This window comes from Motacilla alba, unplaced genomic scaffold, assembly GCF_015832195.1.
Source record: "Motacilla alba alba isolate MOTALB_02 unplaced genomic scaffold, Motacilla_alba_V1.0_pri HiC_scaffold_35, whole genome shotgun sequence".
In the NCBI taxonomy this organism is placed as follows: domain Eukaryota; kingdom Metazoa; phylum Chordata; class Aves; order Passeriformes; family Motacillidae; genus Motacilla; species Motacilla alba.
Window position 1 is genome coordinate 1,146,002 of NW_024037447.1, and position 14,064 is coordinate 1,160,065.

Consider the following 14,064-nt stretch of genomic DNA (forward strand, 5'->3'; position numbering starts at 1 on the left):
TTTCCCCATTCTTAATTAATGTATCCCCATTTTTAATTAATTTCCCCCATTTTTAATTAATGTATCCTCATTTTAATTAATTTTTCCCCATTTTAAATTATTTTAACCCCATTTCAAATTAATTTATCCCCATTTTTAATAATTTCCCCCGTTTTGAATTAGTTTTCCCCATTTAAAATGTAATTTTTTAAGTATTTTGCCCCCATTTTGAATTAATTTAAATAATTTTTAATTAATTTACCCCATTTTCCCCAGGACGTGCAGTACGCCGACATCGATTACATGGAGCGCCAGCTCGACTTCACCCTCAGCCCGCGATTCCAGAACCTTCCGGCGCTCGTGCGCCAAATCCAGAGCCAAGGAATGCGCTTCGTCCTCATCCTGGTGATGACGTCATCCCTGGAGGGGCGGAGCCTGCGGGGAGGGGGCGGGGCTGGAGCACAGGATGATATTTGCGCTCGTTTTGGCGATGACGTCATCGCTAAAGGGGGCAAAGGGGCGGAAAGGGGGCGGAGCTACAGCAGAAGATGAGAGTCGTCCTTGTCTTAGCGATGACGTCATCGCTAGAGGGGCGGGGCTTTTCAGAGAGGGGCGGGGCTTTCAGAGGGGGCGTGGCTAAAACCAAAGATCGACTTCACCCTCAGCCCTCGATTCCAGAACCTTCCGGCGCTCGTGCGCCAAATCCAGAGCCAAGGAATGCGCTTCGTCCTCATCCTGGTGATGACGTCATCCCTGAAGGGGCGGAGCCTGCGGGGAGGGGGCGGGGCTGAAGCACAGGATGAGATTTGTGCTCGTTTTGGCGATGACGTCATCGCTAAAGGGGGCAAAGGGGCGGAAAGGGGGCGGGGCTACTGCAGAAGATGAGAGTCGTCCTTGTCCTGGTGATGACGTCATCGCTAGAGGGGCGGGGCTTTCATAGAGGGGCGTGGCTAAAGCCAAAGATCGACTTCACTCTCGGCCCTCGATTCTGGAACCTTCCGGCGCTCATCTGGCACATCCGGAATGATGGGATGAGATTCGTCCTCATCCTGGTGATGACGTCATCCCTGAAGGGGCGGGGCCTGCGGGGAGGGGGCGGGGCTGAAGAACAGGATGAGATTTGCGCTCGTTTTGGCGATGACGTCATCGCTAAAGGGGGCGAAGGGGCGGAAAGGGGGCGGAGCTTCAGCAGAAGGTGAGAGTTGTCCTTGTCCTGGCGATGATGTCATCGCTAGAGGGGCGGGGCTTGCAGATAGAGGGCGTGGTCTCAGTGTGGGGGTGGGGCTAAAGTCAAAGATTGACTTCACTCTAGGCCCTCGATTCCAGAACCTTCCGGCGCTCGTCTGGCAAATCCAGAATGATGGGATGAGATTTGTCCTCATCCTGGTGATGACGTCATCCCTGAAGGGGTGTGGCTTGCAGAGAGGGGGCGGGGCTAAAGCAAAAGATGAGACTTGCCCCCCTGTTGCGATGATGTCATCGCTAAAAGGGGTGGGGCCTGCAAAGGCGAGGGGCTGAAGGATCTGTTGATTTTTGTTTTCATCCTGGTGATGACGTCATCACTAAAAGGGGTGGGGCCTGCAAAGGGGCGGGGCTAAAGGATCCATTGGTTTTTGTTCTCATCCTCATTATGACGTCACGTCTAAAAGGGGTGGTGCTAGGGGAGGGGCGGAGCTAATCAAGCCAATTTAAACTTAAATTTTAATTTTAATTTTAATTTTAATTTTATTTATTTTAATTTTAATTTTAATTTTAATTTTAATTTTAATTTTAATTTTAATTTTAATTTTTATTTTTATTTTATTTTTATTTTATTTATTTTAATTTTAATTTTAATTTTAATTTTAATTTTAATTTTAATTTTAATTTTAATTTTAATTTTAATTTTAATTTTAATTCTTTCAGGACCCGGCCATCTCGGCCAACGAGAGCCACTACCCGGCCTACGAGCGGGGGCTGCGGAACGACGTCTTCATCAAGTGGCCCGACAGCGACGACATCATCTTCGCCAAGGTCCAAAACCCCAGCCCTTCCCCCCAAAATTCCCCCCAAAATCCCGAAGATTTTCCCGAAATTGCCCTGAAATCCCAACGGTTTCCCCCAAAATTCGGATTTTATTTTACCTTTTTCTTTAAATTATTATTTTTTAATTTTTTATTTTCTATTTTTAATTTTTCATTTTTATTTTCTAATTTTTAGTTCTTAATATTTTTATTTTATTTTTATTTTTATTTTTATTTTTATTTTTATTTTTAATTTTAATTTTAATTTTTAATTTTTAATTAATATTTTTATTTTTCTTGTTTTATTTTTTATAGTTTTTAATTTTTCTTTTTTCTTTTTTATTTTTAATTTTTATTTTTAGTTTTTAATTTTTCATATTTTTATTTTTATTTTTATGTTGAATTTTTAATTTTTAATTTTTAATTTTTAATTTTTAATTTTTTATTTTTTATTTTTTATTTTTTATTTTTCTTTTTTTTATTTTTTGATATTTTTATTTTTCATTTCCCACTTTTCATTTTTTAGTTTTTAATTTTTAATTTTCAAAATTTTTTTTTTTCATTTTTCTTTTTTTATTTTTCATTTTGTATTTTTTGGGGGGGTTTTTAATTTTCAAATTTTAAATATTTTATTACTTAATTATCCCAATTATTTTAATTCTTTCGGCCTCCCCAGGTGTGGCCGGACCTGCCCGACGTCGTCGTCAACGATTCCCTGGACTGGGACACCCAAGTGGAGGTGCCCGGGGGCATCTGGGGGAGGAAAAGTTCATTAAAAAAATTATCCGGCAATTTAATTAAAAGGAAAATTAAATTTCAATCAGAAAAAAATTTATATTATTCCGTAATTATCATAACAAATGAATCATAACTGCATTTGCATAAACTGCAATTAATTATGATTAATCACCATGGCTTAGAGTCCATATTTATCATTATTAATTAATACGGTTATTTCTGATTAATTGTATTAAGGAAATGTTTCATGGGAATTTAATTGTGATATTATAATGTTAATATATGATAATATTATATATTATATGGTATATAATGTAATTATAGATAGAATTATATTCTATTACATCGCATTGAATTACATTATAATGTATTACATTGTACTATATTATACGTATTTTATATGATATATAATAATATTGTGTATTATAAGTTATATCTTGTAATTATAGATAGAATTGTATATATATCATTGCATTATATTACATTATCATGTATTACATTATACTATATTATACAGATTTTATATTATATATAATAATATTGTATATTATATGCTATTATAGATAGAATTATATTCTATTACACTGCATTATATTACGTTATAATGTATTGCATGATCCTATATTATACATATTGTATATTATATATAATAATATTGTATATTATATGCTATTATAGATAGAATTATATTCTATTACATTGCATTATATTACGTTATATTGTATTGCATGATCCTATATTATACATATTCTATATTATATATAATAATATTGTATATTATATGCTATAGCATGTAATTATGGATAGAATTATATTCGATTACATTGCATTATATTACGTTATAATGTATTACATTATACTATATTATACATATATTATATATAATATTATTATTTATTATATGCTATAGCATGTAATTATAGATAGAATTATATTCTATTACATTGCATTATATTACATTATAATGTATTACATTATACTATATTATACATATTTTATAATATATATAATAATATTGTATATTATATGCTATTATAGATAGAATTATATTCTATTACATTGCATTATATTACGTTATATTGTATTGCATGATCCTATATTATACATATTGTATATTATATATAATAATATTGTATATTATATGCTACAGCATGTAATTATGGATAGAATTATATTCTATTACATTGCATTATATTACGTTATATTGTATTGCATGATCCTATATTATACATATTCTATATTATATATAATAATATTGTATATTATATGCTATAGCATGTAATTATGGATAGAATTATATTCTATTACATTGCATTATATTACATTATGATGTATTACATTATACTATATTATACAGATTTTATATTATATATAATAATATTGTATATTATATGCTATTATAGATATAATTATATTCTATTACATTGCATTATATTACATTATAATGTATTACATGATCCTATATTATACATATTGTATATGATATATAATAATATTGTATATTATATGCTATAGCATGTAATTATGGATAGAATTATATTCTATTACATTGCATTATATTACATTATAATGTATTACATGATCCTATATTATACATATTGTATATTATATATAATAATATTGTATATTATATGCTATAGCATGTAATTATTGATAGAATTATATTCTATTACACTGCATTATATTACGTTATAATGTATTACATTAAACTATATTATACATATTTTATATTATATATAATAATATTGTATATTATATGCTATAGCATGCAATTATAGATAGAATTATATATTACATTACGTTATATTTTATTATCTTATACTGAATTACATTTTACTGTATTATATATAATATATTTTATATTATTTTTATTGCATATATTAATTGTACTACATTACATTATAGTCTATTATATTACTTTATAATATGTTATATTACAGTACGTTATATTATATTATATTATATTATATTACATTACATTACATTACATTACATTACATTACATTACATTATATTATATTATATTATATTATATTGTATTGTATTGTATTGTATTATATTATATTATATTATATTATATTATATTATATTATATTATATTATATTATATTATATTATATTATATTATATTGTATTATAATGTATTATAATGTGTTATAATGTATTATGTTATGTTATGTTATGTTATGTTATGTTCTGTTATATAATTTTTAATTACATTATATATTTTATATTATATTATATTGTACATCTTAAATGTATTATATTACATTACATTATATTATATTACTTTAAATTATGTTATATTACAGTATATTACATGATATACGATTGGTATGATATGATATGACAAGATATGATGTGATATTATATTACATTACATAATATAATATAATATAATATAATATAATATAATATAATATAATATAATATAATATAATATAATATAATATAATATAATATAATATAATATAATATAATATAATATAATATAATATAATATAATATATATTACATTATATTATATTATATTATATTATATTATATTATATTATATTATATTATATTATATTATATTATATTATATTATATTATATTATATTATATTATATTATATTATATTATATTATATTATATTATATTATATTATATTATATTCTACTACTTTATATTATATTCTACTACATTATATTATATTCTACTATATTATATTATATTATATTATATTATATTCTACTATATTATATTATATTATATTATATTATATTATATTATATTATATTATATTATATTATATTATATTATATTATATTATATTATATTATATTATATTATATTATATTATATTATATTATATTATATTACATTACACTACATTACATTACCTTATATTACATTATATTTTATATTATATTTTATTGTATATATTAATTGTATTGCGTTACATTACATTATATTATATTACTTTATATTATGCTATATTACATTATGTTAATTAACTTCCTCTTAATTACCACATTTAATTCCCACAATTACCATATTTAATTAACATTTCTGGCCCCAGCTGTTCCGCGCCTTCGCGGCCGTGCCGGATTTTTCCGGAACTCCAATTAATGCCCATTCCAAAACCAATCTATCCCCATTTTAATTACCTTTCCCTTAATTACCACAATTAATTACCATAATTAATGACCTTTTTCCCCCAAAGCTGTTCCGCCCCTTCGCGGCCGTGCCGGATTTTTCCGGAACTCCAATTAAACTCCCATTCCAAACCCAATCAATCCCCATTTTAATTACCTTCCCCTTAATTTACCACGATTAATTACCATAGATAATTGCCAGAATTTATTACCATAATTAATTACCTTTTTCCCCTCCCAGCTGTTCCGCGCCTTCGCGGCCATGCCGGATTTTTCCGGAACTCCAATTAATGCCCATTCCAAACCCAATCAATCCCCATTTTAATTACCTTTCCCCTCATTAATTTGCCTCAATTAATTACCATCATTAATTACCATATTTAATTACACTTTCTGGCCCCAGCTGTTCCGCGCCTTCGCGGCCGTGCCGGATTTTTCTGGAACTCCAATTAAACTCCCATTCCAAACTCAATAAAGCCCGATTGTAATGAAATTCCTGTAATTACCATAATTAATTACCACAATTAATTACCACAATTAATGACCTTTTCCCCCTCCCAGCTGTTCCGCCCCTTCGCGGCCGTGCCGGATTTTTTCCGGAACTCCAATTACGCTCCCATTCCAAACTCAATAAAGCCTGATTGTAATGAAATTCCTGTTAATTACCATAATTAATTACCATATTTAATTACCTTTTTTCCCCCAAAGCTGTTCCGCGCCTTCGCGGCCGTGCCGGATTTTTCCGGAACTCCAATTAATGCCCATTCCAAACCCAGTCAATCCCCATTTTAATTACCTTTCCCTTAATTTACCACGATTAATTACCATAGATAATTACCATAATTAATTACCACAATTAATTATCTTTTCCCCCCCCAGCTGTTCCGCCCCTTCGCGGCCGTGCCGGATTTTTCCGGAACTCCAATTAAACTCCCATTCCAAACTCAATAAATCCCCATTGTAATGAAATTCCTGTTAATTACCAAAATTAATTACCATATTTAATTACCTTTTCCATCCCAGCTGTTCCGTGCCTTCGCGGCCATGCCGGATTTTTCCGGAACTCCAATTAAACACGCATTCCAAACCCAATCAATCCCCATTTTAATTACCTTTCCCTTAATTTTCCACGAATAATTAACATAGATAATTACCATAATTAATTACCACAATTAATTATCTTTTGCCCCCCCAGCTGTTCCGCGCCTTCGCGGCCGTGCTGGATTTTTCCGGAACTCCAATTACGCTCCCATTCCGAACTCAATAAAGCCTGATTGTAATGAAATTCCTGTTAATTACCATAATTAATTACCATATTTAATTACCTTTTCCATCCCAGCTGTTCCGCGCCTTCGCGGCCGTGCCGGATTTTTCCGGAACTCCAATTAAACTCCCATTCCAAACCCAGTCAATCCCCATTTTAATTACCTTTCCCTTCATTTAATTGCCACAATCAATTACCATCATTAATTACCATATTTAATTACCATATTTAATTACCATATTTAATTACCTTTTCCGCCCCAGCTGTTCCGCGCCTTCGCGGCCGTGCCGGATTTTTTCCGGAACTCCACGCGGGATTGGTGGGCGCGGGAGATCGCCGAGGTCTACGAGAACCCCCGGAACGCCTCCCTCAGCATCAAATTCGACGGCATCTGGATCGTGAGCGCAAAAAGCCCTTTTTTGGGGGATTTCAGCCCAAAAATAATGAAAAAAATCCCTTTTTTGGGGTGCATTTCAGGACAAAAACAATGAAAAAATAAATCCTATTTTGGGGGGATTTCAGCCCAAAAATCCCTTTTTTCGGGGGGCATTTCAGGATAAAAATAGTGAAAAAAATCCCTTTTTTGGGGGGATTTCAGCCCAAAAATGTGGAAAAAAATCCCATTTTTGGGGCCATTTCAGGACAAAAAATAATGAAAAAAAAATCTTATTTTGGTGGGATTAAAGCCCCAAAAATCCTTTTTGGGGGGCATTTCAGCCCAAAAATAATGAAAAAAATCCCTTTTTTGGGGTGCATTTCAGGACAAAAATAATGAAAAAATAAACCCTATTCTGGGGGGATTTCAGCCCAAAAATAATGACAAAAATCCCTTTTTTGGGGGGATTTCAGCCCCAAAATAACGACAAAAAAATTCCCTTTATTGGCGCATTTCAGGACAAAAATAATGAAAAAAAATCCACTTTTTTGGGGGATTTCAGCCCAAAAATTATTGAAAAAAATTCATTTTTGGGGGATTTCAGGACAAAAATAATGAAAAAATAAATCCTATTTTGGGGGGATTTCAGCCCAAAAATCCCTTTTTTCGGGGGGCATTTCAGGATAAAAATAGTGAAAAAAATCCTTTTTTTGGGGGGATTTCAGCCCAAAAATGTGGAAAAAAATCCCATTTTTGGGGCCATTTCAGGACAAAAAATAATGAAAAAGAAAATCTTATTTTGGTGGGATTAAAGCCTCAAAACCCCTTTTTTGGGGGGGCATTTCAACCCAAAAATAATGAAAAAAATCCCTTTTTTGGGGGGCATTTCAGGGTAAAATAATGAAAAAAAAATCCTATTCTGGGGGGATTTCAGCCCAAAAATAATGACAAAAATCCCTTTTTTGGGGGGATTTCAGCCCCAAAATAACGACAAAAAAATTCCCTTTATTGGCGCATTTCAGGACAAAAATAATGAAAAAAAAATCCACTTTTTTGGGGGGTTTCAGCCCAAAAATTATTGAAAAAAATTCATTTTTTGGGGGGATTTCCGGACAAAAATAATGAAAAAATAAATCCTATTTTGGGGGGATTTCAGCCCAAAAATCCCTTTTTTGGGGGGGCATTTCAGGATAAAAATAGTGAAAAAAATCCCTTTTTTGGGGGGATTTCAGCCCAAAAATGTGGAATAAAAATCCCATTTTTGGGGCCATTTCAGGACAAAAAATAATGAAAAAGAAAATCTTATTTTGGTGGGATTAAAGCCCCAAAAATAATGAAAAAAATCCCTTTTTTGGGGGGATTTCAGCCCAACAATAATGAAAAAAATTCCCTTTGTTTGGGAGGAGATTTCATCCCAATAATAATTTTTAAAATTCCCTTTTTTTGGTGGATTTTAGCCCAAATTTTGGAGAAATTTCCCCGAATTTTTGAGGAATTTTCCCAATTTTCGAAGGAAATCCCCGAATTTATGAGGAAATTGCCCGATTTCAAAGAAAATCCCCAAAATAAAGAGAAATTCGCCCAAATTGAAGAGGAAAATCCCCAAATTATCCAGAAATGTCACCAAAATTGAAGAGAAATTCCCCAAATTTCTGAGGAGATTCCCCGAATTTTGGAGGAATTTGCCCAATTTAAGAGGAAAATTCCCCAAATTTACGATGAAATTCCCCCAATTTTGGAGAAATTGACACAATTTTGGAGAAAAATCCCCAAATTTTCAGGAAAATTCCCCAAATTTCATTTCAAAATCCCCAAAATGATGAGAAATTTGCCCAAATTTTCAATAAAATCATCCAAAATGTGGAGAAAATTCCCCAAATTTCCAGAAAATCCCCAAATTTTGAGAAATTCCCCCAATTTAAGACCAAAATTCCCCCAAATCAAGAGAAATCTCCCCAAATTGAACAGGAAAATTCCCCAAATTTGCCATGAAATTCCCCCAAATTTCTGAATATTTCCCCAAATTTTCAATAAATTCCCAAAATTTCTGAGGAAATTCCCCAAATTTTCAATAAAATCATCCAAATTTTGGAGGAAATTCCCCAAATTTCGTGAAATTCCCCCAATTTAAGACCAAAATCCCCCCAAATCTCCCCAAATTTACGATGAAATTCCCCCAAATTTTTGAGAAATTCCCCCCAATTTTGGAGAAATTTCCCCGAATTTTGGAGGAATTTTCCCAATTCTCGAAGGAAATCCCCGAATTTATGAGGAAATCGCCCGAGTTCAAAGAAAATCCCCAAAATGACGAGAAATGTCCCAAATTTAAGAGGAATCGGTGCAAATTCCAAGAGATTATGAAAAATTATGAGAAATTTCCCCAAATTTTCAATAAAATCATCCAAATTTTGGAGGAAATTCCCCAAATTTTCAATAAAATTCTCCAAATTTTGGAGGAAATTCCCCAAATTTCCAGAAAATCCCCAAATTTTGAGAAATTCCAAATTTAAGACCAAAATCCCCCCAAATCTCCCCAAATTTACGATGAAATTCCCCCAAATTTTTGAGAAATTCCCCCCAATTTTGGCGAAATTTCCCCGAATTTTTGCGGAATTTTCCCAATTCTCGAAGGAAATCCCCGAATTTATGAGGAAATCGCCCGATTTCAAAGAAAGTCCCCGAAATTTGCCCGAATTCAGCGGGAATTTGCCCGTTTTTTCCGCCTCCAGGACATGAACGAGCCGTCGAGCTTCGTCCACGGCGCCGTCGGCGGCTGCCGCGACCGCGCGCTCAACTTCCCGCCCTACGTGCCCCGTGAGTCGGGAAAAACCCCAAAATTCCAGGTTTTGGGGCATGAAAAACGACAAAAATGGGAATTAATTATGGGTTAATTAAATGGGGGTAATTAAATGGGGATTTGGGGAGCAAAAAGTGACAAAAATGGGAATTAAAATGGATTTTTGTCACAAAAAATGGGAATAAAAATGGATTTTTGGTCATTAAAAATGGGAATTAAAATGGATTTGGGTCATTAGAAGTGACAAAAATGGGAATTAATTATGGGTTAATTAAATGGGGGTAATTAAATGGGGGTTTGGGGAGCAAAAAGCGACAAAAATGGGAATTAAAATGGATTTTGGTCACTGAAAATGACCAAAATGGGAATTAAAATGTGAGTTTTGCTCACATTTTTTGGTCATTTTTTATCCCTTTTGGGTGCTGTTTTTGACTGAATTTGGCTTCCAAGACTATCCAAATAAATCAAATTTTTTTCTCATTTTTTATCCCTTTTGGGTGCTGTTTTTGACCAAATTTGGCTTCCAAAACCATCCAAATAAATCAAAATAAATCAAATTTTCTGGTCATTTTTGGTCCCTTTTGGGTGCTGTTTTTGACCAAATTTGCCTTCCAAAACCATCCAAATAAATCAAATTTTTTGGTCATTTTTTATCCTTCCTGGGTGCTGTTTTTGACCAAATTTGCCTTCCAAAACCATCCAAATAAATCAAAATAAATCAAATTTTTGGGTCAGTTTTTTATCCCTTTGGGGTTCTGTTTTTGTCCCAATTTGCCTTCCAAAACCATCCAAATAAATCAAAATAAATCAGATTTTTTAGTCATTTTTGGTCCCTTTTGGGTGCTGTTTTTGACCAAATTTGGCTTCCAAAACCACCCAAATAAATCAAAATAAATCAAATTTTTTCTCATTTTTTATCCATTTTGGGTGCAGTTTTTGACCAAACTTGCCTTCCAAAACCACCCAAATAAATCCAATTTTTAACAATATTTTTCCCTCTCCCGGGTTCCGTTTCGGGGTAAATTCGGGTGGATTTGGCCGCTTCGGGGCAGAGCTGGGCTGGCGCTCGGAGGGGCTGAGTTACAAAACCATCTGCATGGAGGGCGTGCAGCGGCTGCCGGACGGGAGCGCCGTGCGCCACTACGACGTGCACAACCTCTACGGCTGGGCGCAGACCGAGCCCACCCTGCGGTGAGCCGAATCATATATGTTATATATTCTGTATTCTATATTCTGTATTCTATATTCTGTATTCTATATTCTGTATTCTGTATTCTATACTCTATATTCTATATTCTATATTCTATATTCTATATTGTTATTATTATATTATTTGCCAATGGCCACTACGACGTGCACAACCTCTACGGCTGAGCACAGACCGAGCCCACCCTGCGGTGAGACAAATCATATATGTTATATATTCTATATTCTGTATTCTATATTCTAAATTCTATATTCTATATTCCATATTCTATATTCTGTATTCTATATTGTTATTATTGTATTATTTGCCAATGGTCACTACGACGTGCACAACCTCTACGGCTGGGCGCAGACCGAGCCCACCCTGCGGTGAGCTGAATCATATAGTATATGTTATATATTCTATATTCTGTATGTTATATATTCTATATTCTGTATTCTATATTCCGTATTCAATGTTCTATATTCTACATAATGTATTCCATATTTTATATTCTATATTCCATATTCTATGTTCTATATTCTATATTCTTTACTCCATATTCCATATTCTGTATCCTATATTCTATACTCTATATTCCCTATTCGATATTCCATATTCTGTATTCTGTATTCTATATTCTATATTCTATATTCGATATTTCATATTCTATATTCTATATTCTATATGTTATGTGTTGTATATTCTATATTCTGTGTTCTTATTATAATATTATTTGGAAATGGCCACTCCGGCTGGGTGCAGACCGAGCCCACGCTGCGGTGAGACGAATTATATCCTATATGTTATATATTCTATATTCTATATTCTGCATTCTATATTCTATATTCCATACTCTATATTCCATATTCCATATTCCATATTATATATTCCATACTCTATTTTCCATATTCCATATTCCATATTCCATATTCCATATTCCATATTCTGTAGTCCATATTTTATATTCTATATTCTATACTCTGTATTCCGTATTCTATATTCTGTATTCTATAGTCTACATTCTATATTCTATACTCCATGTTCCATATTCTGTATCCTATATTCTATGTTCTATACTCTATATTCTGTGTTTTATATACTACATTCCATATTCTATAGTCTATATTCTATATTCCATATTTCATATTCTATATTCCATATTCCATATTCCATATTCCATCTTCTATATTCCATATTCCACATTCTATATTCTATATTCTGCATTCTATAGTCTATATTCTATATTCTATATTCTATATTCTATATTCTATATTCTATATTCTATATAGAACGGGAATGGGGACAGGAACAGGAATGGGAATGGGAATGGGAATGGGAACGGGGATGGGGATGGGAATGGGAATGGGAATGGGAACGGGGATGGGGATGGGAACGGGAATGGGAATGGGAATGGGAACGGGAACGGGAATGGGAATGGGAATGGGAATGGGAATGGGAATGGGAACGGGAACGGGAATGGGAACGGGAACGGGAATGGGAATGGGAATGGGAATGGGAATGGGAATGGGAACGGGAACGGGAATGGGAATGGGGACAGGAATGGGAATGGGGACAGGGACGGGAATGGGAACGGGGATGGGAATGGGAACGGGGATGGGAACGGGAATGGGAACTGGAATGGGAATGGGAAAGGGAACTGGAATGGGAATGGGAACGGGGATGGGAATGGGAACGGGAACAGGAATGGGAATGGGAATGGGAACGGGAACGGGAATGGGAATGGGGACGGGGATGGGAATGGGAACGAGAATGGGGATGGGGATGGGAATGGGAATGGGAACGAGAATGGGGATGGGGATGGGAATGGGAACGGGAATGGGAACGGGAATGGGAACAGAGATGGGGACGGGAACGAGAACAGGAATGGGAATGGGAATGGAACAGGGACAGGAATGGGAACGGGACAGGGAAGGGAAATGGGAATGGGAATGGGAACGGGAATGGGAATGGGAACAGCAACTAGAATGGGAACGAGGACAGGAATGGGAACGGGAACGGGAATGGGAACGGGAATGGGAACGGGAACGGGAACGGGAACGGGAATGGAAATGGGAATGGGAATGGGAATGGGAACGGGGACGAGAACGGGAATGGGAATGGGAACGGGAATGGCAATGGGAACACGAACAGGAACAGGGACTGGGATGGGAATGGGAACAGGGACAGGAACGGGGATTGGAACGGCGATGATAACAGGAACGGGAACAGGAATGGGAACGGGAACGGGAATGGGAACGGGAATGGGAATGGGAAGGGGAACGGGAATGGGAATGGGAATGGGATGGAAATTTCCAAAGCACGACAAAAGCATCACCCTAAATCCGCCTCTTCCGACAAATCCCAACCCATTTTTACTGAGCACAAACATCAACGTCGACACACATCAGCAACTCAAACATTCCGTTTTCGTTTTCCCCGGAATCCCGGAATTCCGCAGGGCGCTGCAGAACCTGACGGGCGAGCGCGGCATCGTCGTCACGCGCTCGACCTTCCCGGGCAGCGGGCGCTGGGCCGGGCACTGGCTGGGCGATAACACGGCCGCCTGGGACCAGCTGGG

At 34.5% G+C, this 14,064-nt stretch overlaps 1 protein-coding gene across 1 annotated transcript in view; it reads left to right on the top strand.

Annotated features, from left to right (window-relative positions):
- The window catches only part of LOC119696700 (maltase-glucoamylase, intestinal-like), a 78,280-nt gene that overhangs the window by 62,113 nt on the left and 2,103 nt on the right, over window positions 1–14,064 (top strand). Inside the window, exons 25-31 of the mRNA XM_038126502.1 lie at window positions 256–384; window positions 1,885–1,992; window positions 2,659–2,721; window positions 7,388–7,522; window positions 10,230–10,314; window positions 11,350–11,488; window positions 13,945–14,062. Coding sequence (XP_037982430.1) covers window positions 256–384; window positions 1,885–1,992; window positions 2,659–2,721; window positions 7,388–7,522; window positions 10,230–10,314; window positions 11,350–11,488; window positions 13,945–14,062 — 777 coding nt within the window. The remainder of the gene's footprint in view (window positions 1–255; window positions 385–1,884; window positions 1,993–2,658; window positions 2,722–7,387; window positions 7,523–10,229; window positions 10,315–11,349; window positions 11,489–13,944; window positions 14,063–14,064) is intronic.